The sequence below is a fragment of the Trichomycterus rosablanca genome, chromosome 19 (assembly GCF_030014385.1).
Source record: "Trichomycterus rosablanca isolate fTriRos1 chromosome 19, fTriRos1.hap1, whole genome shotgun sequence".
NCBI lineage: Eukaryota > Metazoa > Chordata > Actinopteri > Siluriformes > Trichomycteridae > Trichomycterus > Trichomycterus rosablanca.
This window is the reverse complement of record NC_086006.1, coordinates 14059810-14086735: the sequence shown is the minus strand read 5'-3', so window position 1 is coordinate 14086735 and position 26926 is coordinate 14059810. Positions and strand designations below refer to the sequence as shown.

The 26926-nt window shown below is 41.8% G+C and overlaps 1 protein-coding gene across 1 annotated transcript in view; it reads left to right on the top strand.

Annotated features, from left to right (window-relative positions):
• Positions 1 to 26926, top strand: part of lama5 (laminin, alpha 5) — a 159378-nt gene that overhangs the window by 34776 nt on the left and 97676 nt on the right. Inside the window, exons 3-15 of the mRNA XM_063016164.1 lie at positions 5103 to 5220; positions 7821 to 7939; positions 8122 to 8292; positions 9288 to 9385; positions 20686 to 20801; positions 22130 to 22248; positions 22345 to 22435; positions 22580 to 22714; positions 23592 to 23654; positions 23735 to 23875; positions 24566 to 24703; positions 24861 to 24995; positions 25093 to 25227. Of these exons, the coding sequence (XP_062872234.1) occupies positions 5103 to 5220; positions 7821 to 7939; positions 8122 to 8292; positions 9288 to 9385; positions 20686 to 20801; positions 22130 to 22248; positions 22345 to 22435; positions 22580 to 22714; positions 23592 to 23654; positions 23735 to 23875; positions 24566 to 24703; positions 24861 to 24995; positions 25093 to 25227 (1579 nt within the window). The remainder of the gene's footprint in view (positions 1 to 5102; positions 5221 to 7820; positions 7940 to 8121; positions 8293 to 9287; positions 9386 to 20685; positions 20802 to 22129; positions 22249 to 22344; positions 22436 to 22579; positions 22715 to 23591; positions 23655 to 23734; positions 23876 to 24565; positions 24704 to 24860; positions 24996 to 25092; positions 25228 to 26926) is intronic.

Sequence of the window (26926 nt, the reverse complement as noted above, 5' to 3'; positions counted from 1 at the left end):
CATGTAAGACATTTCTAGTCTGTGCCAACAAATATACAGCACTATTTCAGTAGTGTGCAGACACAAGACTACATGATGTCACTATTCAACTAGATTAGATGATGTAACTGTTGTGTAAGATTTTCATTCACTGTATCGGTGCAAGACTTTCTGGCTTAACTGACAGACAAGTTACAAGCCAGAAAGACGGCACACAATCACACAACCAATGTACAAAGCTTTTATTCCTCTTCATGAACTCTTGCTTCTGCTGCAATTTCACACACACTGTGTATGTACCAGTTAAACAGTGATGCAGGCTGTGAAGCAGAAGAGACGATAAGAGAGTGCAGGCATGTTTTGTCTTCTTAAAACATCTGTCGGTTTGAGCTGTGTTCAGACATGCTTGTATGTAGCTGCTGCAGGTTTTTTTCCCAAATCAAATCCCAAGTATATTTGTCACTTACATAATCATGCACAGTACAACTAGCAGTGAAATGCTTTTATAACTGTCTGGTTAAATGAGTAATAAGATAGAATAGTTATAAAGGACACCAAATATACACAAATACAGTGGCTGGGGCGACAGATTGGCGACATTAGATAGGGATAAAAAAAAACCGGGTGAAAGTGGCAAAATAAAAAAAACAACAAAAAAATGGTATACTTATTCGTAGAAGTCATTGTCATTAATTAGAAAAAAGAACAATTGTGATTAAAGTCCTGGTTAACTACAATATTTTTACTCAACTCAGTCATGACCATGACCAAAAATCACTGACATGGCAATGCCAAATCAAGGACGAACCAGTAAACACTGACCACATGCATTTTTATACTCTATTACTACCTTATATATATATATATATATATATATATATATATATATATATATATATATATATATATATATATATATATACTGTATATATATATACTGTATATATACAGTATATATACAGTGTATCACAAAAGTGAGTACACCCCTCACATTTCTGCAAATATTTTATTATATCTTTTCATGGGACAACACTATAGAAATAAAACTTGGATATAACTTAGAGTAGTCAGTGTACAACTTGTATAGCAGTGTAGATTTACTGTCTTCTGAAAATAACTCAACACACAGAAGAGAAGAAGAAGAAGAACCTTTATTGTCATTATACTTGCATACAACGAAATTTAGTTAGACACTCTCCGAAAGATAAAAAGAAGAAGCAAAGTATTTACATAAGCATATGGTTATTTAAAAAGAGGCAAACATATTTACATAAGCATATGGATATTTACACAATAACCAGTACAATCTAAAGTATGGATTTCAAGATAAATAATAAAATAAAATATGGGTGAATATGAATATGTAAAGTGACTGTGCTGTGTGGAGATACCAGTTCAGTTTCAGAAATGATTTATGTTGAGTGGGAGAATGGTTGTATGAAGATGTGCAAATACGCAATGTTCAAGTTCACAGTCTATGAGGTGTTGGGAGGGGTGATGGAGGCCACTGCTCTTGGAAAAAAGCTGTTTCTCAGTCTGTTCGTGTGTGCACGAATAGCTCTGTACCGCCTCCCAGATGGTAGCAGGGAGAACAGATAGTTCCCAGGGTGTGTTGCATCCTTACTGATGCTGTCGGCCTTGTTCTGTAAACGGCTGTTGTAAACACTGTCCAAGTTGGGGAGTTCGGTCCCGATGATACGTTCCGAGATTAATGTCTAAATGGCTGGCAACATAAGTGAGTACACCCCACAGTGAACATGTCCAAATTGTGCCCAAAGTGTCAATATTTTGTGTGACCACCATTATTATCCAGCACTGCCTTAACCCTCCTGGGCATGGAATTCACCAGGTTGCTACTGGAATCCTCTTCCACTCCTCCATGATGACATCACGGAGCTGGTGGATGTTAGACACCTTGAACTCCTTCACCTTCCACTTGAGGATGCGCCACAGGTGCTCAATTGGGTTTAGTCCATCACCTTTACCTTCAGCTTCCTCAGCAAGGCAGTTGTCATCTTGGAGGTTGTGTTTGAGGTCGTTATCCTGTTGGAAAACTGCCATGAGGCCCAGTTTTCAAAGGGAGGGGATCATGCTCTGTTTCAGAATGTCACAGTACATGTTGGAATTCATGTTTCCCTCAATGAACTGCAGCTCCCCAGTGCCAGCAACACTCATGCAGCCCAAGACCATGATGCTACCACCACCATGCTTGACTGTAGGCAAGATACAGTTGTCTTGGTATTTCTCACCAGGGCGCCGCCACACATGCTGGACACCATCTGAGCCAAACAAGTTTATCTTGGTCTCGTCAGACCACAGGGCATTCCAGTAATCCATGTTCTTGGACTGCTTGTCTTTAGCAAACTGTTTGCGGGCTTTCTTGTGCGTCAGCTTCCTTCTGGGATGACGACCATGCAGACCGAGTTGATGCAGTGTGCGGCGTATGGTCTGAGTACTAACAGGCTGACCTCCCACGTCTTCAACCTCTGCAGCGATGCTGGCAGCACTCATGTGTCTATTTTTTAAAGCCAACCTCTGGATATGACGCCGAACACGTGGACTCAACTTCTTTGGTCGACCCTGGCGAAGCCTGTTCCGAGTGGAACCTGTCCTGGAAAACCGCTGTATGACCTTGGCCACCATGCTGTAGCTCAGTTTCAGGGTGTTAGCAATCTTCTTATAGCCCAGGCCATCTTTGTGGAGAGCAACAATTGTATTTCTCACATCCTCAGAGAGTTCTTTGCCATGAGGTGCCATGTTGAATATCCAGTGGCCAGTATGAGAGAATTGTACCCAAAACACCAAATTTAACAGCCCTGCTCCCCATTTACACCTGGGACCTTGACACATGACACCAGGGAGGGACAACGACACATTTGGGCACAATTTGGACATGTTCACTGTGGGGTGTACTCACTTATGTTGCCAGCTATTTAGACATTAATGGCTGTATGTTGAGTTATTTTCAGAGAGTTATATATGTGTAATCGTTTTCATATTCTGACAAAGCAGACAGTCAGCTCACAGAATCAGAAGAGGTAACAGATGTTCTCCCAGGATGATAAATCAAAGGGTGTAAGAAAACAAAACCTCACACAATGTGTGGTTTTTACATTTCCCCCAATCAGTCTTCATTATCATTAACCAAATATTAGTCAGGTCCAACTATGAGCCAAACATAATAAAGTATACAGTATATTAAATGTGGTACCGTGTGCAACAACCCTTGAAGAAGTGTTACTAACATTGCACAAATTAATGTTTGTGCAACAAACAAAGAGAGCACAGCTAAAGGAGATTGCGTTTCTCCCGGATTCAATGTGAAAGTACACACAAATGTACAACAGCAACAACAGCTATATCGAAATATACTGTATATATATATATATACAGTATATTTCGATATAGCTGTTGTTGCTGTTTTACATTTGTGTGTACTTTCACATTGAATCCGGGAGAAACGCAATCTCCTTTAGCTGTGCTCTCTTTGTTTTACAGTTTAAATGACAAAGTTCACTTTGACTTTAATTTGTCCTGTTGCCCAGGTTGTGGCTGGTTGTTTCTCAGGTCACACTTCTAATTCTGTGTCCGGAGGGTGGTGCCTAGCTGAACACATTACCATGGGAACCTCAGGAATGCAGAAAGTCACTGAAGGAATGTCTAATCATTAGGCTTTGGCTAGGGTAGACATTTATTGGATGCCTTAGGCCATATCAAACAGAACTCAACTTACTTCAGGGAGAGAAAAGGCTCAGTAGTTCATACAGGCTCTAAAAGTAAAAGTAACTTGTTTATTAATACATACGTTAAAATAATTGATACATTATAGTCTATTTGTGCCCAATCTAAAACTAATTGGTCCAACACTAACAGTGGTAGCTCAGTGGTAGTACTGAGTATTGGACTAGTAATCAGAAAGTTGCTGGTTCAATCCCCACTTCCACCCACTTGTCACAGCTGGACCCCTGAGCAAGTTCTTGCTTGCATTGTATTCAGTCATAAATGTAAGTCTTTTGGGATAAAAGCACCTGTAAATTATGCCTAGTTCACACTACATGACTTTTGCCCAGATTTTTTGCTTGCCAGCTCAGAGGCAAGTCAGCGTTTGCTTATCAATCACTCACAAACTCAGTGAAAATATTTTTCATGCAAAATATCTGGACCTGTCGCCAACTCAAAATCACGTAGTGTGAAAATTGTTGCGATCAGGTTGTGACTGGCAGTGAGTGTAGTGTCGAACTATAGCCAATGAGAACGCAAGATACAGAATGAGGGAAACCTGGGGGAACTGTACTGTACTGTGTGAACTGTACAGCGATCTGAACTTTGAAAAGTGTGAATTTAGCATAAAAGATGAAGATTTTCTAAGAAGAGAAAAGAAATGGTCCTTGAAAATGTGAGAACATGAGAATGGAAATAAAACAACAAGATTTCAAGGATGACACTGGTTCTGTATTAATTTGTGCAATGTTAGTAACACTTCTTCAAGGGTTGTTGCACACGGTACCACATTTAATATACTGTATACTTTATTATGTTTGGCTCATAGTTGGACCTGACTAATATTTGGTTAATGATAATGAAGACTGATTGGGGGAAATGTAAAAACCACACATTGTGTGAGGTTTTGTTTTCTTACACCCTTTGATTTATCATCCTGGGAGAACATCTGTTACCTCTTCTGATTCTGTGAGCTGACTGTCTGCTTTGTCAGAATATGAAAACGATTACACATATATAACTCTCTGGCCTCTTTGAGACTTCTCCATGATGATATGCTAACATGCGGACTGAAACCCAATATTGCATCAGTCATATGGGAGAGAAATGTTGTTTCTGCACAAAAAAACAGAATGATGTAAACCAGTTTTAATTTCTTTTACTATCAGCATGTATGTGTCTGAGTGGCGCAATGGTAAATTTGCTAGTTTACAGCCGCTTGGATTCTGAGTTCGAATTCCCAGCTGTGCTATCGGTCGGTCAGGGGTCTACATACAGACATGAATGGCTGTATCTGGTGGTGGAGACCTTGTAATGGATTGGGTTCCTTGTAAAGCTTATTTTTAGGGTTAATGTATCAAAGTAACATATTTTCTAATTTGTTTTTTTCTGGTTTTCAACAGCTCTTTCATGTGGCTTATGTCCTCATCAAGTTTGCAAACTCTCCAAGGCCTGACCTGTGGGTGCTGGAGCGCTCCATTGACTTTGGGATAACCTACAAGCCATGGCAGTTTTTTGCCTGTAAGTAAAGCAAGCACACATCTCATCAAAAAATCTTCTGAAATGACATAATCTTCAGAAACACACTCATTTTTCTCATTCTCACTCTGGGACTCACTGGGACCCTGAAACACCTTGGACAGGACGTCAGTCCATTACAGGGCAGACATACACAAACACATTCACACCTTAACACACACACATCTAAATTTTAGTATCTCCAATTAACCTCTTTGGACTGTGGGAGGAAACCGGAGCACCTGAAGGAAACCTATGCAGATACAGGGAGAACATGCAAACTCCACACAAAAAGGACACAGATTGCTTCACATGGGAATCAAACCCAGTACCTACTTGCTGTAAGGTGGCAGTGCCACCGAGCCAGCGTGCCATCCTGCTTTGCCCAAACAGTTGCTGCACATTTGGAAGCATATAATTCCCTTTCTATAATTAATTTATTACATCTATTAGCAATCATTGTGGCACATTAATTCAGTAATTAGAAGGGGTGTCCTGATACTTTTGTCCTTATAGTGTATAGAAATCAGTAGGAGATTAAACATGGTGGAAGCCTCTGCTTCATCCTAAAAGTGAATGGAGTTTAGCTCAGGGCTTTAACCAAGTAAGTGAAATACCGACACACAATATCCCAGTTGTTTCAGACTGGCAGTAAAGGGTATCACTACCATAGGTGGCAACACAATCCTGGCCCTTGCAGAGAGAAGTAAAAAAAAGCCTGTAACAATACAGGCCACTGACACTCTGGCTGACATTTCAAGCACTGACATTATCATCACACTGAAACTTAATACTCTGTCGTCGGGCAAAATCCATTTTTCTTCGCACCACATGCACCATGGTGACTTGGTCCAGAACACAGAGAACATGTGAATGTGGGAAAGGTTGGGCTGGAGAAAGGTGAGAAGAGAGGTAAAGTGGGTGAGGAAAGATTGTGTAGTACCTGGAGAGTAAACATATTGACAAAGTTTAAGCAGCAGAGCAAGCTTCTAGTATGTGGTTAATTTTTTAACTGTATAAGTACAAGTAGATGACACATTTAAGGTACACCTAATAAATGAGTAAAAACCACAAGTGGGGGGGATGCTGTTGGGAATGTTTTGTTGGTCCAGTTTGTTTGAGAAATGTCACTGCAAAGCACCAAAAAGGTACTCTGTTAGCTCTTTGCAATTGACGCGGAACAGGCTCTGTTCGATTTGTAAACTTGATTTTGAACAAGGAATAGGATTTGATATTGATGATTACTTTACATTAATGAATCGTGTCATGGTACACAGCTCAAACCAAGCGCTGAGCAAAGCAGCAATTTGTGCCGAGATTTGCGGTGAGTGAAGCACAAAACACTTCTCTTGTGAATGCACTCTCAATGGTGACAAACACGAGGAACGGAGTAACCTTTTACTTCTTTTTATCACCAATAGTTAAGTGAGGCTATTGCATGAAAACGAACATATGTAACAACAGCACAAATGCTTGCAGGTAATCTACGTGCTCCGCCACCTTGTTACTCTTTACTTTCATTGTGCAACGCCCACCATTGACGAGGCATCTTTGGTTCCCAAGAACCGGGCCAGTTCTTTCAAAAGTACCAAGGTTGTAAGAAGCCCAAACGGTACTGGTTCAAGAATCAGAGTTCTTTTGGTCGAAAAACGCTATGACTGATCACCTAATTATTATGATTCAATTGTAGATTTTACACCAAGCCCTAGTTTCAGTGGTTTAAGTGGCCCAGCGCCTACATAGACAGGTGTTGTTTCTTTGTGTCTTTTTTACTGTGGTTTTGGTTACCTTGTCATTAAATTTTTTTTGCACTTTGTTCACCGTGAGGCTGGGTGCGTATTGCTGCGTTTTTCACATGATACCCTGCAAAACCGCTTTCTGCTGGCTGTGGCACTGAGCAGCAAGCTTGAAAACCGTACACAATATACTGTAGACTGACAGTAGTGACAGTTTATTTACATGCAGATTTTTATAAAATATATTTGAGTTTAACAGAAAAAAGCTCTGGGAACAGTCATCATTTGGGGACGTGAGAAGATAAATAGGGAAATGGATTAATGAAATGTAATTGTTTTTATTAAAGGGCACACTAAATCTTATTAAAGAGTTTTAAAACCACAACAAATAATTCCAGGATTAGTAAATGTGGGATTGCTATATGCAAACCTGTTCTCCATGCTTTATAGCTTATTAGTTGCCATGCCATATTTTTACCTTACAATATTATGTTGAATACTACAGTTCAGGTTTTTGTAATACAGGAGAATCAGTTTCATCATACAGTTTCGACTACATCATATAAACAGTTAGTTTCATTGGACGATCGAGACAATGGTCAGTGGCAAAAAAAACAGCTTTAAAACCTTTATTATGTTTTGTGTCTTTATAATGGTAGCTTTTTGTATTATATTTTTATAATGCCACTGAAGTCATCTATAAAACCAAAGAGGTTGTTAAAGAGAAAATGTTTTGTTTATTATATTTTAGATTTTTATAAAAATGGTACATTCAATTCATGACTTTAAGTAAAAAAAAATCATATATCACTCTTATTAACCTTGCCTATTTGATGTAATGTTCATGTTTTTGTACTTTATTTACAGCATCCAAAAGGGACTGTATTGAGCGTTTTGGACAGAGGACGATTGAGCGCATTAATCATGACAATGATGTAATCTGCACAACAGAATACTCTCGTATCGTTCCCCTGGAGAACGGAGAGGTTAATACTTTTATCCTTTTGATATTTTAACCTAAACAATGCAAGAAGTATCTAAAAACAATATGTTGTCACAATTTAACAAGTGTAAGTGTAACATTAAACTGCTTGTACGATAAATAAAAGGTTTTATTCATTAGGATTATTTAAGATTGCATGGTTTTCTCCTGTGTCTTTACATACAGATTGTGGTGTCTCTGGTTAATGGACGACCTGGAGCCATGAACTTCTCTTATTCGCCTGACCTGAGGGAGTTCACCAAAGCCACCAACATCCGCCTGCGTTTTTTGCGCACAAACACACTGCTGGGTCACCTGATGGGCAAAGCGCTAAAAGATCCCACTGTCACACGCCGGGTAATATTAAGCATGTCAACAAAAAACAAAGCAAAATACATCAGTATGTTTAAAATCAAGCAAATGTATACAAAATATAAAAAATTTTCATCCACTTTGAAAATGTGACTATAGCTTAAGCATAAATGGAATGACAGCTTGCAAATAACACATAGCTTGTATGGTGTGGTTTAGCATGGGGTGTCAAGAAAGGACAACATTTGAGTTGAATGATTAAGATAAATTAGCAAGTTTTACATATAATATCTATTTCTTGTCCTCTAATTATTAACTTTCCATCCATCTTTGTGTTTAACCAGAATTAAACACCAGAAACAGAGTTAAATAGAAAGGTGGAAATGTTCCCTAGAAAGACTTTTAAATACACTTTTTCTTTTTTTAGTTGATTACTGAGCATTTAAGTCTGTGTGCACAGCTGTTTAGTCTTCACCAATGGTCATTTTCACACATATACTAAAGTGGAAACACATAGAAAGAGAGAAATGGGATTAAATAAAGCACATGTAATATACATTAGATGCAGCCCATGCTAAAACACACCACACCTGGTTTGTAGCACAAAAACATTTATATGGCAGAAACTAATGATGAATTTAATTAAATGAATAATCATTTATGTATGGTGAACAATAAATGAGAAACCATTCTATTCCAATTACAAAAATGTCATAAACCATGTCATACATTCAAAACCACAAATTAATGAATAGGCATTTTTGTCAATGTTTTGGAAGTTTATGTACTTTTATTAAACTGGAAAAAATGCAGCCAGAGAAAAGAAAGGGCATTTTAATTCTAAAATGACCTTGTTAGTATTTTAAAACTTAATCAAAATCCTAATCTGAATAGAACTATAGTAGGTAAAAACCAAAGCTAAATAGAAATGTAAGAAATTCTGAGAAAATCTGGGTTTTCATATTTTGGCTCCTTTTTTATGGAAAATTGTGCATTATTTAATTTCTGCATTGACTTATTGTCTGTGTTTTGATTTACAGTATTACTACAGCATTAAAGACATCAGTATTGGAGGGAGGTGTGTGTGTAACGGTCACGCTGAAGCATGCAATGCCAAAGACCCCAACGATCCCTTCAAGTAAGAGAACCTTAACTCATCAGACTTATGTAGTTCATACTGTAAATAAACTAGGGATGTATAAACTCTCTTATTGTTATTGTTTTCCTATCTTTAAATTTTCAACTAGGTGCCCTGCTATGGATTTCTGCAATGTCCAGGGTATTCCTGCTTTGTGCCCATAGTGCCCAATGGAAATGAAATAAAATAATTAGCATTAATTCTATGCATTTCAGCACAGATAACTGCTGGTTAACTGGCTTGACTCTCCCATATAAAGCACACACACATGGTCTGTTAAAACAGATTGCATAATTCATGTTTATATTTGTGTATATAAGTGTTGGTATTCCAATATAAAATGTGTACTGATTGGTACTACCACCTCTCCAACCTGCACATACAGGCTATATGTTTGACAGTCAACAACTGTAGACATATTCATGCTTAAAATATAAATTCACTCATCTGTTCACTTTCTCACACATGTGCATGCAAGACTTTTGAGTGCTTACCCTGAATTCTCTCTTTGAGGTTTGGGTTGCCTTGTGGTGCAGCATTTTTCCACATACGCATTAGACATGCTTGAATAACATATTGGCAAAGTCTCAACACTTAAGACTAGACATGAATAATACCTTAGCTGTGTCTGAGGTTCCCAAATTTCCATAGTAATGTAAATGATGCCAGGATCTTTATGTCCCTCTCAGCATGTGTGAATGTATCTGAGAAATGAGTTATGGTTGCCGCAGAGGGACAGTTTTATGCTGGATTTCTAGATTTATGAACATATTTGATAACTGTTTATCTTATAAGGTGCACATATCTGTTGCTTCTCATAACCAGACTTGAAATATCCTGCCCTGCACGTTACAATTTTTCTTGCTGTAACACATCCATGTTAAATCAGGAGAGACCCATCAAGACGTTGATTGGTTTAATCAGGTGTTAAATCAGGAAGCACAAAAAAGCACTGATTTATCCCCAACACTGAAAAGTTTTATGTTACATTAACATTTATGGCATTTAGTGGACGCTTTTGTGTAAAATTAATTACAAATGTGACTGGACACAATGCAAGAAATTGAGGGTCAAGGGCCTTGCATCGGCACTACAGTGGCAAATTGGTGATGTGCTCTACTTTAATAGTACACTCTATTAGTGACCTACATAGAACATTTCTGATAGGTTTGGGGCTCAATATTTGCTATAAAACATTATATAAAATGGTACAATCAGTATTTTGTAAGGTGAAGGTGTAAGGGGTGTGAAATAGGACAAACACCACACTTCTATACTGTGGTAACAATACTTTAAATATGAATAGTAAACACTATTTTTTGACTAGTGTTGTAACAGGGCAGATTGCATCTCTCTACTGAAGCACAAGATGAAGACCTGAACCTGCAAGAACTAAAAATTAACTCAATTTGCAGGTTGATTATCCAAGGTCGAATAATACTGTGCCTATCAACCACTAACAAAAATGAGAATAGGGAAAAAAAATAATGTGGCAAAAATTATAAAAACAAAGCAACAGATGAAAGATACTAAAACATCCACAGTCTGCACTGGATAAAACAGGGAGAGCACAGAAATAAGAACTGCTTGTTACAATATGACAGCACAACAACAACTCCAGCAAGGCAAACCAAAAACTGTATTGTTGTTTGCTATCGCTACTGTTTACAGTTACCATGACTTGATTTGCTCTCACAGCTTCTGGTGGAGATTCGACTTGAGTACCTTCGTGCAATCAGAAATAAACACTAACATATTAGTTGATGCATGCTTAATAATCCAGGTACACAAATCCACAAAGTTGAATCAGTTCATCTGGACACAAGTTTGTTGTAGAGATACGTTTCGTCACTCAGCTCAGACTGAAGAAGTCATTCGGATTGAGTGACGAAACGTATCTCTACAACAAACTTGTGTCCAGATGAACTGATTCAACTTTGTGGACTAGCATATTAGGTGCAGTACGGATAGTTCTGGATTTAGATATGTACAATATCATACTGTGTACATATTGTGTACTGCATTGAATAAAAAAAAACTAATAACATGGTTTTGCACTTACTGAACATAATAGTTAGTGTAATTACATGTGGTTTGGGACACTTCCAAAATGTCTCTTTTCAAGCACATCTATTCTGGACTAGCTTGTATTCGAGCCTGGAGCTCACTGGTAGTGGGCTAGAATATTTTACCTCTAACACCCAGTAAAATGTGTAAAAAAGCGCTCAGGTGGCGCAGCAGTAAAACATGCCAGCTGACATCTCAAACTCATTGGTTCGAATCTCAGCTCTGCTACCAATGATTGGCTCATTTTTAGGGAGGGTGCTGGAGGGGATTCCTCATATCTGATGCAGTTATGACTTTGCTGGCTGATTGATGGTGCCTGCACAGAGACGGGGGACAATGTGCACAGAGAGACACACCCTGATCCCAAAGCTGTTCCACATATGAACCTGCCTCGGAGGTCAACATTAGTAGAGAGGAAGCATAATGCAATCTGGTAATTGTATACGACTAGATTGGAAGGAAAATGGGGGGAAAATGCAAAAAAAAAACGTTCCAATACGAGTTTTATCATTTTATAGGCATAAAATAACAGCTTAGAAAGGAATATATATTAAAAAAAAAAGAAGCAGTATTAGGGTCGTGATTTGCATAAAAACTCTCTGAGATTTATGATTTAATAAATTTGGTCCAGTCCTGTTATTAATATCCTATTTTTTAGACTACTGTCATTGTAGTTATTCTAGGAAACTGTGTTTGGTAGCCCTCAGTGAGATCAGCAACAAAGAACATCATAACAACTACGTACAAGATAAAACAATTATAACTCTCAAACATAGTTATTTGCATATAATTTTCCTTTTATGAGCAAGTCACATTTTTAAATCACTTTAACGATAATCAAATAAAAGTTAGCTATTAAAACAAAACATGTTCAGAGGGAGAATGAAAAAATGCGAAATGGAACCTTCATTATACAAGCACTATAAATTATGGCAACTGACTACAAAGACTATTATACAGAATGTCATCAGGAATCATCTAGATAAGAAGCAGTTAATATAGCAGGATTTTTCTGGCTTTTGTCATGTGTGTATTGATGCTGGGAGTGTGGAATAACTATTTGCACCTTGCTTATCTCTGCAAGTTTTTGTATTTAAATATTCCTACTGTTATGGTCTGAGACCAACTGGACAGAAAGATGGAACCACAATGCAGAGAATAAGACTAAGACCAGGTACGGGGCGATAAGTTTATTAACAACAACTATAGCAAATACAAGGGAGGTAAAGGAACTGGTAGAGACTGGATGGGAACAGGGAGCTGACTGGCGAGGCTGGAAACATGGTAAGGGGGCCAGGAGGGCAGAGCCGGACGGACAGGCAGGAGGCAGAGAGTGTGGCGTAGCAGGACGAGACAAGAAGCTGGTCGACTGAATCCGGACAGTCAGGACAGGAAGGTCTTGGCGGCGAGGAACACAGCTGGGAGGTGGTACCACGGAGTTAAGCAGGAGGTAGGAACTGAAACAGGCAAAAAACAAGAGCAGTGAACAAACCAGGAAATACAACAGGCATAGGAGCCTAAAGGTAGCTTTAGCATTTCGTGCTTCAGCACAATACCAGCAACGTAGCGCAGACGATCTGGCAAGGAGTGGAGAGAAAGCTGCTGTCTTTATGCACTGCTTAACGAGGAGGTAATGAGGATCAGGTGAGAGGTAGCAGTGGCTAGAAGATCTGATTGGTGCTCTGAAGACAACTCGCTCCACCAATAGATCCCTGAAAGCCTGCACACGCCCACACACACACAACACACTCACAGAAAGGGACCGGGGTAAAATAACAAGACTTGGGGGAAATGGAGAGCTAAGGGACGTACTCTAACAGTACCCCCCCTTCAATGATCGCCTCCAGGCGATCCACCAGACTTGCCGGGATTTGCCCTGTGGAATTCACGGATGAGGTTGGGGTCAAGGATAGCAGAGCGGGGAACCCAGGATCGCTCCTCGGGGCCGTAACCTTCCCAGTCGACCAAATACTGGAGGCCCCTACCCCGGTGTCTGACATCTAACAGGCGACTGACCGTAAAAGCAGGATGACCATCAATTAGTCGGGCGGGTGGTGGGGGGTCGGAAGGAGGGCACAGATTAGAGGAATGAACTGGCTTTATCTGGGAGGTGTGGAAAGTGGGGTGAATTCTCATATGCCTGGGTAATCTGAGACGGACGGCGGTGGGATTAATTATCCTTTCTATTGGAAAGGGACCGATAAAGCGTGGGGCCAGCTTCCTGGACTCAGTACGAAGGGGAATATTGCGAGATGATAACCAAACTGATTGACCAGGGGAGTACTGGGGTCCAGGTCTCCGATGGCGGTTGGCAGAGCGCTGAGCGGAGAAACGGGCCTTGTGGAGTGCAGTTCGGGTCATCCTCCAAATCTTACGGCACCGCCGTAGGTGATGTTGCACAGACGGGACAGCCAGTTCCATTTCTTGTTCTGAGAAAAGCGGGGGCTGGTACCCAAGTGATGCTTCAAATGGAGACAGGCCTGTGGCCGAGCAGGTGAGGGTGTTGTGGGCGTATTCAGCCCAGGCTAGGTGGGAACTCCACTGTGTGGGGTTTTTGGCAGTTAGACAGCGCAGAGTGGTTTCGAGCTCTTGGTTGGCCCGTTCCGCCTGTCCATTAGACTGTGGGTGGAAGCCTGATGTAAGGCTAACACTGGTACCTATTGCCTTGCAAAACGCTCGCCAGACCTGGGAAATAAACTGTGGGCCTCGGTCGGAAACGATGTCCAAGGGTATCCCATGGATTTTAAACACCTGGTCGAACAGTAGGTTTGCGGTCTCTAGAGCAGTGGGGAGCTTGGGGAGAGCTAGGAGACGAACTGACTTGGAGAATCTATCAATAACTGTGAGTATAACCGTTTTACCTTTAGACTCTTGAAGGCCCGTGATAAAGTCCACGGCAATACACGACCAGGGGCGGCCAGGGATTGGAAGTGGTTGTAACAGACCTGAGGGAGGTAAGTGCTGCGTCTTATTGCGCGCGCAGACTGGGCAGGCCATCACATATTCCCGAGTGTCGGCCTCCAGTGACGGCCACCAGAAATGTCTTTTCAAGAGGGAGACGGTCCTGTTGGCACCAGGGTGACCGGCAAACTTGGAACCATGCCCCCATAGTAGCACAGCGGGTCTCGCGGAAGAGGGGACAAATAACCGGTTAGGGGGTCCGTTCCCTGGGTCAGGTTCTTGAGTCTGGGCATTCTGGACAGTGCGTTGAATCTTCCATGTCAGGCTAGCCACAAGTCGGTCCGGAGGCAGGATGGTGTCCGGGGGTGTCGAAGGGTCGTTGGAGGAGAATTGGCGGGAGAGTGCATCCGGCTTGATGTTACGTGAGCCTGGGCGGTAGGTGAGCGTGAAATTAAACCTCGAGAAGAAGAGAGCCCACCTAGCCTGTCGGGAGTTCAGCCTCTTGGCGGTCTGGATGTAGGCCAAGTTTTTGTGATCCGTCCAGACAACAAGGGGCTGTTCCGCGCCCTCCAGATAGTGCCTCCACTCCTCCAGGGCAAGCTTGACTGCCAACAGTTCCCGGTTTCCTACATCATAATTTGCCTCTGCAGGGGTAAGGCGGCGAGAGAAGAAAGCGCATGGATGAAGCTTGTTTCCTGGGCCGGAACGTTGGGACAGCACCGCCCCTACACCCGTGTCCGAGGCGTCAACTTCCACTATGAACTGCTTGCCGGGGTCAGGCTGGATAAGGACTGGGGCAGAGGTAAACAGTACCTTAAGGCGAAGGAAAACCTTGGCAGCCTCTGGGGACCAGCAGAAAGGGATCTTGGTAGAGGTCAACCGGGTCAGGGGGGCTGCCACCTTGCTGTAATCACGGATAAACCGTCTGTAGAAATTGGCAAACCCCAGGAATCGCTGTAGTTCCTTCCGACACGAGGGGGTTGGCCATTCAGTCACTGCCTGGATCTTGGCCGGGTCTGCCTGGATGAATCCCCTTCGAATTACGAACCCCAGGAAAGTCACGGTGTCTTCATGGAACTCACACTTCTCTGCCTTTACGAATAGCCGATTCTCGAGAAGCCGAGTGAGCACCTGACGGACATGGGAGATGTGTTCCTCCTTGGACCTGGAGAAGATTAATATATCATCTAGATATACAAAAACAAAGCGATTCAGGAAGTCCCTCAGGACATCGTTTACCATGGCCTGAAAAACAGCCGGAGCATTGGTGAGGCCAAAGGGCATGACCAGATATTCGAAGTGGCCCAAGGGGGTGTTGAATGCCGTCTTCCACTCGTCTCCCTCCCGGATGCGCATCAAATGGTAAGCATTACGGAGATCCAGTTTAGAGAAAATGGTGGCTTCCTGCAAAAGATTAAAGGCAGACGAGATGAGTGGCAATGGATATTTGTTTTTAATGGTGATTTGGTTCAGGCCCCGGTAGTCGATGCAGGGCCGAAGAGACTGGTCCTTCTTGGTCACAAAAAAGAATCCAGCACCAAGAGGAGAGGAGGACGGGCGGATAAGGCCTGTGGCCAGACACTCGGAAATATATTCCTCCATGGTCTCTCTTTCAGGTCGGGTCAGGTTGTACAGACGGCTGCTAGGTAAGGAAACACCTGGGAACAGGTCAATAGCACAATCGTAGGGCCGGTGTGGAGGAAGGGCCTTGGCACGGTCCTTGCTGAAAACCTCCCGGAGGTCATGGTAGTCCTGGGGGACTCTGGTCAGATCCAATGGAGGCTCTGGGCGAGATGTGCGGGAGTCTGGCCCTAGAGAGGGAATGGCAGATTGTAGGCAGCACTGATAACAGAAATCGCTCCAACCACTGATCTTACCTCGCCTCCAGTCTATTTGGGGATTGTGCTTGGCCAGCCATGGGTAACCAAGAACCAAAGGGGTCTTAGGAGCTCGGATTATGGAGAATGACAGGGTCTCATGATGATTGCCAGACACTACCAGGGTTATAGGGGGTGAGCGGTGCGTTACCTGAGCGATAAGCCTGCCGTCCAGGGCGCAGGCACGGAGAGGTGGTTCCAGAGGCTCTAGGGGCTCCCCAATCTTGGTAGCTAGACCCTCATCCATGAGATTGTCCTCAGCCCCCGAGTCGATCAGTGCGGTGGTGGCAATAGGCCCATGACGTAGGTGCAAGGTCACAGGTAGGAGGAGCCGGGGTTTGGTGGTGGGGGGAGGTTCAGAAGAAGTGCTCGCCAGTACCCCCACTTCTACTGGCGAGCTACCCCTTTTGGTCGGACAGGGCAGTTAAAGCGAAGGTGTCCTGGTTGACCGCAGTAAAGGCAGAGGCCTGACCGGAGCCTTCTTGTCCGCTCCTCAGGTGAAAGCCTGGCCCCTCCTAGCTGCATGGGTTCGGAGGTGTCAGAAGGAACCGGAACCTGAGTGACGAAATCCGGGGTCTGGGATCGAGCGGGTCCGGTGGAAGAATAAGCCTGTGCATGGACAGGGTGGTTAGTCCTTTCCAATCGACGTTCGCGGAGACGTCCATCCAGGCGTATAGCCAATTCTACCAGGCCATGGAGTTCCAGGGGCTCATCGCGGGCCACCAGTTCGTCCTTGAGCTGCTCGCTTAACCCCCGGCGGAATGCCCCACGGAGGGCGGAATCATTCCACCCGGAGTCAGCGGCTAGCGTCCAGAATTCAACGGCGTAGTCGGCAACTGCCCGGGAACCCTGGTGCAGGTTGAGAAGCCGGCTGGATGCAGTACCCTCATGGTCCGGGTGGTCAAACACAGTCCGGAACCGACGGATGAAATCGGTGTATGAGCCCTCCGCAGTGTTTACCTGGGACTGGGCGGCCTCTGCCCACATTAATGCCCTCCCACGCAGAAGACCAATAACATATGTAATTTTACTGGCTTCGGAGGCAAAGGACATGGGTCGCCGCTCAAACACCAGACTACACTGGAATAGGAAGCCCCGGCACTTGTGGAGTTCCCCATGATATGGTTCTGGGTGGATGGTAGGTGGCTCCATGGCTGGGGACTGGGGCAAGGGTGCTTGGGACGCCAGGGTTACAGGCACAGAAGCGGTGGGCTGACTAGAGGAGGACAGTGGAGCTTGGGAACTACCAAAGACCTGAGGGGAGGAAGGGGTGGCAGAGGAAAATTGGGCGACCTGCCTGGAGAGGTCAGTCATTTGCTGAGCAAGCAAGCGGTTACCTTCTAAGAGGGACCTGAGTAGCTTATCGTGCTGGCCCAGCCAAGCTTCCTGGCGGCTAACAGCCATCTCCAGGGGCCTCTGGTCAGCTGACTGAGACTCTGCGGGTTCCATATCAAGTGGCCAGATCGTACTGTTATGGTCTGAGACCAACTGGACAGAAAGATGGAACCACAATGCAGAGAATAAGACTAAGACCAGGTACGGGGCGATAAGTTTATTAACAACAACTATAGCAAATACAAGGGAGGTAAAGGAACTGGTAGAGACTGGATGGGAACAGGGAGCTGACTGGCGAGGCTGGAAACATGGTAAGGGGGCCAGGAGGGCAGAGCCGGACGGACAGGCAGGAGGCAGAGAGTGTGGCGTAGCAGGACGAGACAAGAAGCTGGTCGACTGAATCCGGACAGTCAGGACAGGAAGGTCTTGGCGGCGAGGAACACAGCTGGGAGGTGGTACCACGGAGTTAAGCAGGAGGTAGGAACTGAAACAGGCAAAAAACAAGAGCAGTGAACAAACCAGGAAATACAACAGGCATAGGAGCCTAAAGGTAGCTTTAGCATTTCGTGCTTCAGCACAATACCAGCAACGTAGCGCAGACGATCTGGCAAGGAGTGGAGAGAAAGCTGCTGTCTTTATGCACTGCTTAACGAGGAGGTAATGAGGATCAGGTGAGAGGTAGCAGTGGCTAGAAGATCTGATTGGTGCTCTGAAGACAACTCGCTCCACCAATAGATCCCTGAAAGCCTGCACACGCCCACACACACACAACACACTCACAGAAAGGGACCGGGGTAAAATAACAAGACTTGGGGGAAATGGAGAGCTAAGGGACGTACTCTAACACCTGCTGCTTTCGGTTTGAATTAAATCAGCTGGTAAAATGTCAGAGCAGTCAGTATGCAAACTCCTTACTGCCTCTAAGAGCAGATAATATTAAAGCCCAGAGGACTACACTAGATTATGCTGACATGTAGCAGATGTTTGCATGATTGCATGGATGTTTTGGCATAAGAGAGTAAGACTGTAGGTATGTTTCAGTGTACATGTTTCACCAAAAATGCATTCATATGGGACCTGATATCATAAAGCATTCACATTCTTTAAGCCACCTGTTGCATGCACATTTCTTAAAAATGGAAACCTTATGTCTCACACTTTATCAAGAAGGTGTTATGACTACAGACCAGAGAAACATGATCCTGACTGAGTGCATTTGAATGAGAGTGAATTTAGTTGAGAAGTTTTCAAAACTGGTGACTCAGTGGCCTGACGCACTAGGACATCACTTACAAGTTTAAATTTCAAAAGAGCCACCAACCTGGGTGGGTGTTCACACAAACACAATTGTCCGTGTTTGAGGGAAGGAAAGTCGGACGGGGTCACTTCCCACTGCTGCTGCAATATGTGATCTTTAGGACTGGTGTGGGTGCCTTCGCAAATTAAAAAAGAGGGTCACATGGACCATAGCGTGACTTTTTACACACAATACAGCTCTGTTTGGGAACCCAACACTGGCAGGTGATAAGAAGCAGCTGCAGATTGGACACATGTTGGAGGGGTTGTGTGGTGATCTGGCTCTCCTTGATCAGATTAGCAGCAGATTTACATTTGAGAATTGTAAATGACTAAATTGGGGAAAAAATAGTACTTAGGTATGTTGTACAGTATTTTCTTGCTCAAGAAATTCTAGTGTATCGAAGGGTGATTTGAACAGGAATTAGGAATCAACTTTATTAGTTCCAAAAAACAGACAAAATATAATGCTGCCACTGCCATGCTTCAATGTTCGTGTGTTGTTTTTTGATGATTTGCAGTATCACTGTAGTGCCACATTTTATTCACTTGTTAATAAGATAAGATAAGGTTCCTTTATGTTCCTTTTGTTCTTCAATGTCTTCAACCGTCTTCAACTGATGACCTTCACTGTGTTTTACGGTATATGTAATGCCTTGAAAATTTTTGTACCCTTCTCCTGACTGATTCCTTTTAAAAATTAGATCCATTTGATACCATGGTTTTTATTGTAAGATGCAACTAAGTAAATGTAGGAAAATCCTACTAGAACAGCTGAACATTATATGGGGTTAATCAGAGTCACTTTAATTGATGGCAGGTGGCACTGACTACTATTTAACATGAGTTTTAATGTGATTGGTTAATAATGAATGCAGCCACATCCACAATTATAAGAGGGTGTGCACATTTATGCAACCACATTCTTTTAGTTTTTTTTTTTTCTCTCTAAAAGATTTTAGATTATAGGTCATATTAAAGGTGGAAATAAATCTTAAATGATTTACTGTGGTCTGATTTCTTTACGTCACAAAAACCTGGCATTTTAACAAGTGTATGTAGACTTGTTATATCCACTCTATTATTCACAATAAAAATTACAGTGTGCCAATACAGTTTTGGGTTTCCATAATTTCTAAAAGGACACTAAATATAAAAATATATTTTAAAAAGAAAATGTAAGATTCAATTGATATTCAATATCAATTAAAGGCACATTTGTAAATTGCTCCAGCCCACTACCGCTGGGAACCAGTGTCTGAATCAACATACAGACATGATCGGCTATGTCTGAGGGAGGGATGTCCGAGGCACTGTAGTGCATTGGCATCCTGACCGGGGTATGTGACTGCATTACCCACAGTAAGTCAAGGGAAGCTGAACCCACCATGATCCTGACTATAGTCAGACTATAGTTTCTATAGAAACAAGCAGTTGTAAAACATGAATATAATATATGAAATAAAAAAGAAAATGTTTAATTGAAAAGTTATACACACATAAGCTTGTAGGATGCTGGATAAAACTTTACTTTTTTTTTTTTTTTCATTTTATTCTAATTTGGCTTTCTCAGGGTAGCAGTGAGGAGACATTTTCCACACAGCAGTGTATTTCAGCAGATATTTACCCACTTAATAAGGAGCATTTCACGTTTTTGTGCTGTTTGTATGATGCCCATTGACATGCCCATTCTTACTATCCTTCCTCGGACAGACAGAGAGTTAAAAGCTGAGCTTCTTATGTTTGGCTTTTAATGTAAATCTACCCCCCTCCCATTAGTTGCTAACACGTGTTATTTGTCTGTTTCTTTCTGCTTCATTTAAGGCTTCAGTGCGACTGCCAACACAACACTTGCGGCCCATCATGCGACACTTGTTGCTTGGGATTCAACCAGTTGCCATGGAAACCAGCCACCACTTACAGTGCCAATGAATGTGAACGTAAGTTTTTACCCCACTTGCATGCATGCTTGAAAAACTCAGCACTTCTCTGTGAGAGCAATGTGGTGCCAAACTTGCGTGTGTGTGTGTGCTTAAGAATTTTAGCAGGTACTTATTTTTTACATGACAAAATAAGTAGATGACTTTCATCCAACTTTTTATCAGTCTAGATAGAATCTCTTAATGACTGTTATTAGATAATGAGTGTAACATTACAAAGAGAACCAGTTTTAAAAAAGAGTCTGGACTAAAAGACCATGTCAGGTGTTAACTATGTTTTCTTCTTTCATGTGAACTACAACCTGCAATTAGCAGATCCAAACATCAAATGTGTCTGTGTGCTTCAGATATTTCTACAGCTTTGTTTGTCTTTAACATTGGCATTCATAATAAGCATGTCAGTGCCGCAGCTGCCTTTACTTTAACAGCTTTGAAAATAGTCATCATTTGTTCTTTAGCATGAAGATTGCTTTAACATTTCTGTTAAAAAACACACACAATTTCCTAGTTATTGAGACATCCTGCTTACATAAATAAACATATTTAAAATGCCCAAATGTTATATGTGTAATGGGGCGGATTGCACCTCGCCACTGAGGTGCCTGGTGTAGCCCCACACCTGCAGGAAAAGAAAATATGCAGGATACTTAATAAAGTTAGAACAATCCTGTGGCTAAAAAACAAACATAAAGGGGTAAAGCAAAATAAAAGCAAGCAAAAATGAAGGTCAGCAAGTGAGAGCAGCAGAGAAAGCAAAATGTGATTGGGTAATTGGATACAACTGGGGAGGAAAATTAGGGGGAAAAAATCAGATAAATTCATTAAAAAACAATTGTTATTGTGAATCTGATATTATTATACAATCATGTTAATTTGCCACACTTTATGCACTAGTGGTGCTTTCTGGCTATATCAGAAGTCTTAAATATATAAATTATTTTCCTGTATTTCACTATTTTCCATTATTTTCCATGAAATAATAACATGCTGCTGACAAAACATATATTCTCACTCCATTAAAACTGAATGAATGAATGATTCCTTTTGGCTTCTCCTTTCACTCATTATTCATCTGTATATTTGATTTGGTTCAGTTTTTACACTAGATGCTCTTCTTCATATTCATCCAGGCTTGGTATTGGCACTAAGAGTGCACTGATATGTGCAACCTTAGTGGTTAGGTTCACTGAACACCATGTGCCTTATGTATTTGATTTAATTTGAACCCACTTACCAGCAGCATGGCGGTTACCATTACACCACACAAGCTCACACTCTTCAAATGAAACCTATCGCCTTTAATAATAAATCAATGTGTTTCTATACAGAATGTAACTGCCATAGACACTCATTTGACTGCTACTACGACCCCGAAGTGGATCAGAGGAGAGCCAGTCTGAACATGCAGGGTGAATACAGAGGAGGAGGAGTGTGTATGGAGTGTCAGGTAGGCAAACACTGAATAAGCAGAATAAAAAGAGTTAAGTAATATAGATCAATTATTTAATGCAAGTTTTTAATCTTTCCATTTTTTTCTTTGTAGCACCACACAACAGGAATGAACTGTGAGCGCTGTGTACCAGGCTACTACAGGTCACCTGACAAACCTTTGGAGTCACCATATGCCTGTTCACGTAAGTGCAACCACACAATAATTAAAAACATGAAAAATAGGTTGTTTTTTCATTTCTTATTGGCTTAATGAAAAAAAACCATGTGTTACAGTATTTTTTATTATTTTTTCTGTTATTTTTCTGTTTTTGTCTGTTTTACTCCAGAGTGCCAGTGCGACTCACAATTTACTGATGGTACATGTGAGGATCTGACGGGTCGCTGCTACTGCAAGCCCAATTATACGGGCGAGAATTGTAACTACTGTGCAGAAGGATATGAGAACTTCCCAGACTGCTACTGTGAGTAAGCTCTTAAGACCATACCTAATCAACGATCGTGAAAATCGCATCACGAACCGTGAAATGAGCCGTTTCCCATGTAATATGCAATTTGCTTTGTTTTTGTGTTTTAGCTTTATTTATTTATTTTTTTTGCGTAGTGCCTCACATTTACTAGTTTATTAGGCGGTCCTAAAAATTCTACAGCAATTCAGTTAGCAATCAGTCAAAATGTCCAAGATGTTGAAGTGTAAAGCAGCTAAAAACACTACTTGGGTAACTAAGTTTGGAAAGCTTTCAACCAATTCTGTGGACGCAGAAGAGTGTGTGTCAAAACACGGACGAGCATTTTCATCTTTAAAACAGAACATGAAGCCTCGCACCATCACTGAATGTTCTAGGTTTACATTCAACTACAAAGTTAGGCTATGCTGTGTATTGTAGCTTCCATTTATCATTCAGTTTATGAGTGTTATTTTATGACTGCCATGAAATCTTTAAAAATCCGTTATATCTGTGATTTTTTTTAAAACAAGGTCTGTGAAATTGAGCACATTTTCCTGTGAATATTACTGTTTCATGTCACATCTCTTCTGCATTTGTTACTTTGTCAGATCTCCTATTTTTTGCAACACCCTGTAAATGGTTTGTTGGCGTAGAGGTGGTGCCTTAAGCCCCTTTTCCACATGCACCAAGAGGATAACTGAAAGTTTAATGGAAAGAAACTCCCGATCAGCCAATAGCATCGCTGAGATTTAAACCTCTCAGCATAAGTGGCCTAGCGTATTTTACCGGTGCGCCACCTGAACGCCCAAAACAGAATAAATATAACATATAAAAGATTTAAAAAATAACAAATACTTCTTATAAGTGACCTCTTTGTGTTTGTTTCCATCAGTTGTCACTCCAATCTTCCCCACTGATAACAACGGAGAGGCCAGGCCTGCAGGAGAGATCATTAGTAAGATATCAAATCTACCACCTGCCTCTTTTATTTTAGATGAAATGTGATGCTTCTAACTGTATCTTCAACATTCACAGACTGTGAGTGCAATGCAGCAGGTACTGAGGGGAATTCCTGTAGGCCGGACCTACACACTCGAACCTGTGTGTGTAAGGCCGGATTCACTGGTATGCACTGTGATACCTGTGCACCAGGATACTACAGCCACAACTGCCACCGTAAGAACAACACACACACACACACACACACACACACTCACACATTCCATATATCCATGAAACCACTGACTTGGATATTATTAATGTGTAACTGGGTGTGTTTCACCTTACTGTTTAAGCGTGAGGTGAAGCCCCATTTCTGCAATAATTAAAAATATATATTCACCAAGGTAGAACAATACTGTGGTTAAATACATATGTGAATAGTCTTTTTATAAAACCTATTGTCTTTATGTAATATTAGGAATATGTGACAAATTTGATTGTTCTGAAATGTTCTAGATTTGACTTGTTAGTGTACTGCACTGTTGCTGTGTGCGTGTGTGTGTGTGTGTGTGTGTGTGTGTGCGTGTGTGTGTGTGTGTGTGTGGCAACATAAAGTTTCTGGCCAGGTCACACATCAAATAAAAGGAAGTTTACTTTTTTAGGTTGATATTGCAGTCAACTGAGCAAATACACACACACACACCCAATCTGCTTGCCATTGCTGAACTCTGTGTGTGTGTGTGTGTGTGTGTTTGCTGTTTCCATCCTGCATATTTGAGACTTTTGTGTGAACAAATGGCTCACAAAAACAAAGGAAACTATGTTGGCACCAGTAAAACACACATGGATACACAAGCACACACACACACAAACATACACACATTGTCTCTCTCTCTCTCTCTCTCTCTCTCCCCCCCCCCCCAGGTTGCCAGTGCTCAGGTCCAGGTTCCCAAGACGGGTCATGTAATGTGGTAACAGGGGAGTGTGTGTGTAGACAAGGGTTTCATGGCTATTCATGCGAACAGTGCGCGCCAGGCTACTTTAACTACCCTTTGTGTCAACGTGAGTGTGTGCCTACTCTAATCTCTACTCTGAAACCTTTGGATCCTAGCTAAGCTGCACACACTTTCACTGTAGCAGGAATGTTTTCTGCATTTGTTAAGGTCATGATTAAGAGTTAATAAGTGATCATCATCTCTGTCTCTCTCTCACTGTGTAGTATGTGGTTGTAGTAATGTGGGTACTGTACCGGGTGGTTGTGACTCTACCGGTCAGTGTGTGTGTCGGCCGGAGTTCACAGGCCCTCGATGTGATCAGTGCGTGTCTGGCTACCACTCTTATCCCAACTGCGAGGGTAAGCACCTCACACACACACCCACACACACACAAACACACACATACACTTGCACACAGCTGTGTTCAACCCACACTTATTTGACTCTGTCTCCCAGTGTGCACCTGTGACCCACGGACAGCACTGGACTCCAGCTGCAGTGCAGCAGGGCAGTGTTATTGTAAACCCAATTACAGCGGCCCCAGGTGTGAGTCCTGTGCTCCAGGTTACTACGGCTACCCCACCTGCTCTCGTAAGTCTTATATTTACTAAATGCATCACCACCAACTTTCTCAAATGCCCACATGTTGGCTCACATACATAGCCACTGACCTACATACCCACCTGCCAAAATATGCATCCAACCATTAAGTAAAGTCAAGTCCAATTTATTTATATAGCCATTTTTACAATGGACATTGTCTCAAAGCAACTTTACAGAATCCAGGACCAACAGACAAAAAAAACCCCAATTGAGCCAGCCAAGGGCGACAGTGGCAAGCAAAAACTCCCTTAAGATTACAGGAAGAAACCTTGAGAGGAACCAGACTCAGCAAGGACCCATCCTCTTTGGGTGGCCTGGAGAATACTTTAAATAAATAGGATTTACACAAATCATACAAACATAAAATGAAATTGAACTGAAAGTTGTAACTAGCAAAAAATTATTGGAGTTCTTCATTGTTCAGTCCAGTCTGTGATAAAGTCTGTTGTAAGTTCTGGACATTTTGATGGAAACACGCCAGGTACCCATCCCATCTAGTAGGAGCAGCATTGTTGGCACTGCAATCTGGACTTGCAGTCTTTAACCTCGAGAGGGTAAACAGGTTTCCGTCAGAACCACCTCGGGGTAAAACAACAGAAGATGTAGTTACAGTGTGAAATTGTTAAGAGTAAAATGTCAGTTTTACAGAGCGTAAACCCCTAATTATTACAGCATAACTAAGTTTGCTTGTTTAGTTTGACAAGACTAATCAAAGACCTGAGTAAATAAATATGTTTTTAATCTAGACTTGAACATCAAGACTGTGTCCGAGTCCTAGACAGAGGCAGGGAGATTATTCCAAAGTTGTGGAGCTTTGTAAGAAAATGCTCTTCCACCAGCCGTAATCTTTTTAATTCTAGAAACTATCAGTAACCCTGCATCTTGTGAACATGCTGGGCTGTAGTGATAAATAAGTTCACTCAGATACTGTGGAGCCAGACCAGGTTGTGCTTTATAAGTTAAGTTAGTAAAAATATTTTGTAATCAATGCAGAATTTAATTGGCAGCCAGTGTAGAGATGATAGAACAGGACTAATATGATTACATTTTCTAGTTCTGGTTAGCACTTGAGCTGCTGCATTTTGAACCAACTGGAGTTTGTTTATGGATCTACCAGAGCATCCAGTTAGAAGAGCAATACAGTAATCTAACCGAGAAGTTATAAATGCATGGATCAGTTTTTCAGCGTCATTTACAGATATTATATTTCTTATTTTAGAGATATTACGCAAATGAAAGAAAGCAACTCTAGTAATATTACGAAACACAACTACAAAAAAAGCAAAGTTAAAAGTTGTATTTTTAATTAATAAAAGTTGACCATACCAGGAACATTCATGCTAGGCTGCTAACTAGCTTATTTAATGTAGATTAGGGTGACCATACGAGATTTCTAAATTGGCTTTTGTAGTCTGCACACACTTTTCTTTGCGTCTTTTTGCACTGATTTTACTTTTCTCTTTCTCTGATTCTGAAACAGCATAAACATTCTTTCTCAAATGTGCGTACTTAGAGAGAGGTTATTGTCAACACCGTGACAGCGCCACATTCTGGCAAAATAGTTCTACTGATAAACTATTGTATTTTACCACTAGTGTCCACTTTTTTCAAAACCAAAATATGGTCACCCTAATGTAGATGATTTACAAAAGTATCATTATTATAATGTATTTTGACAGGGCTGACT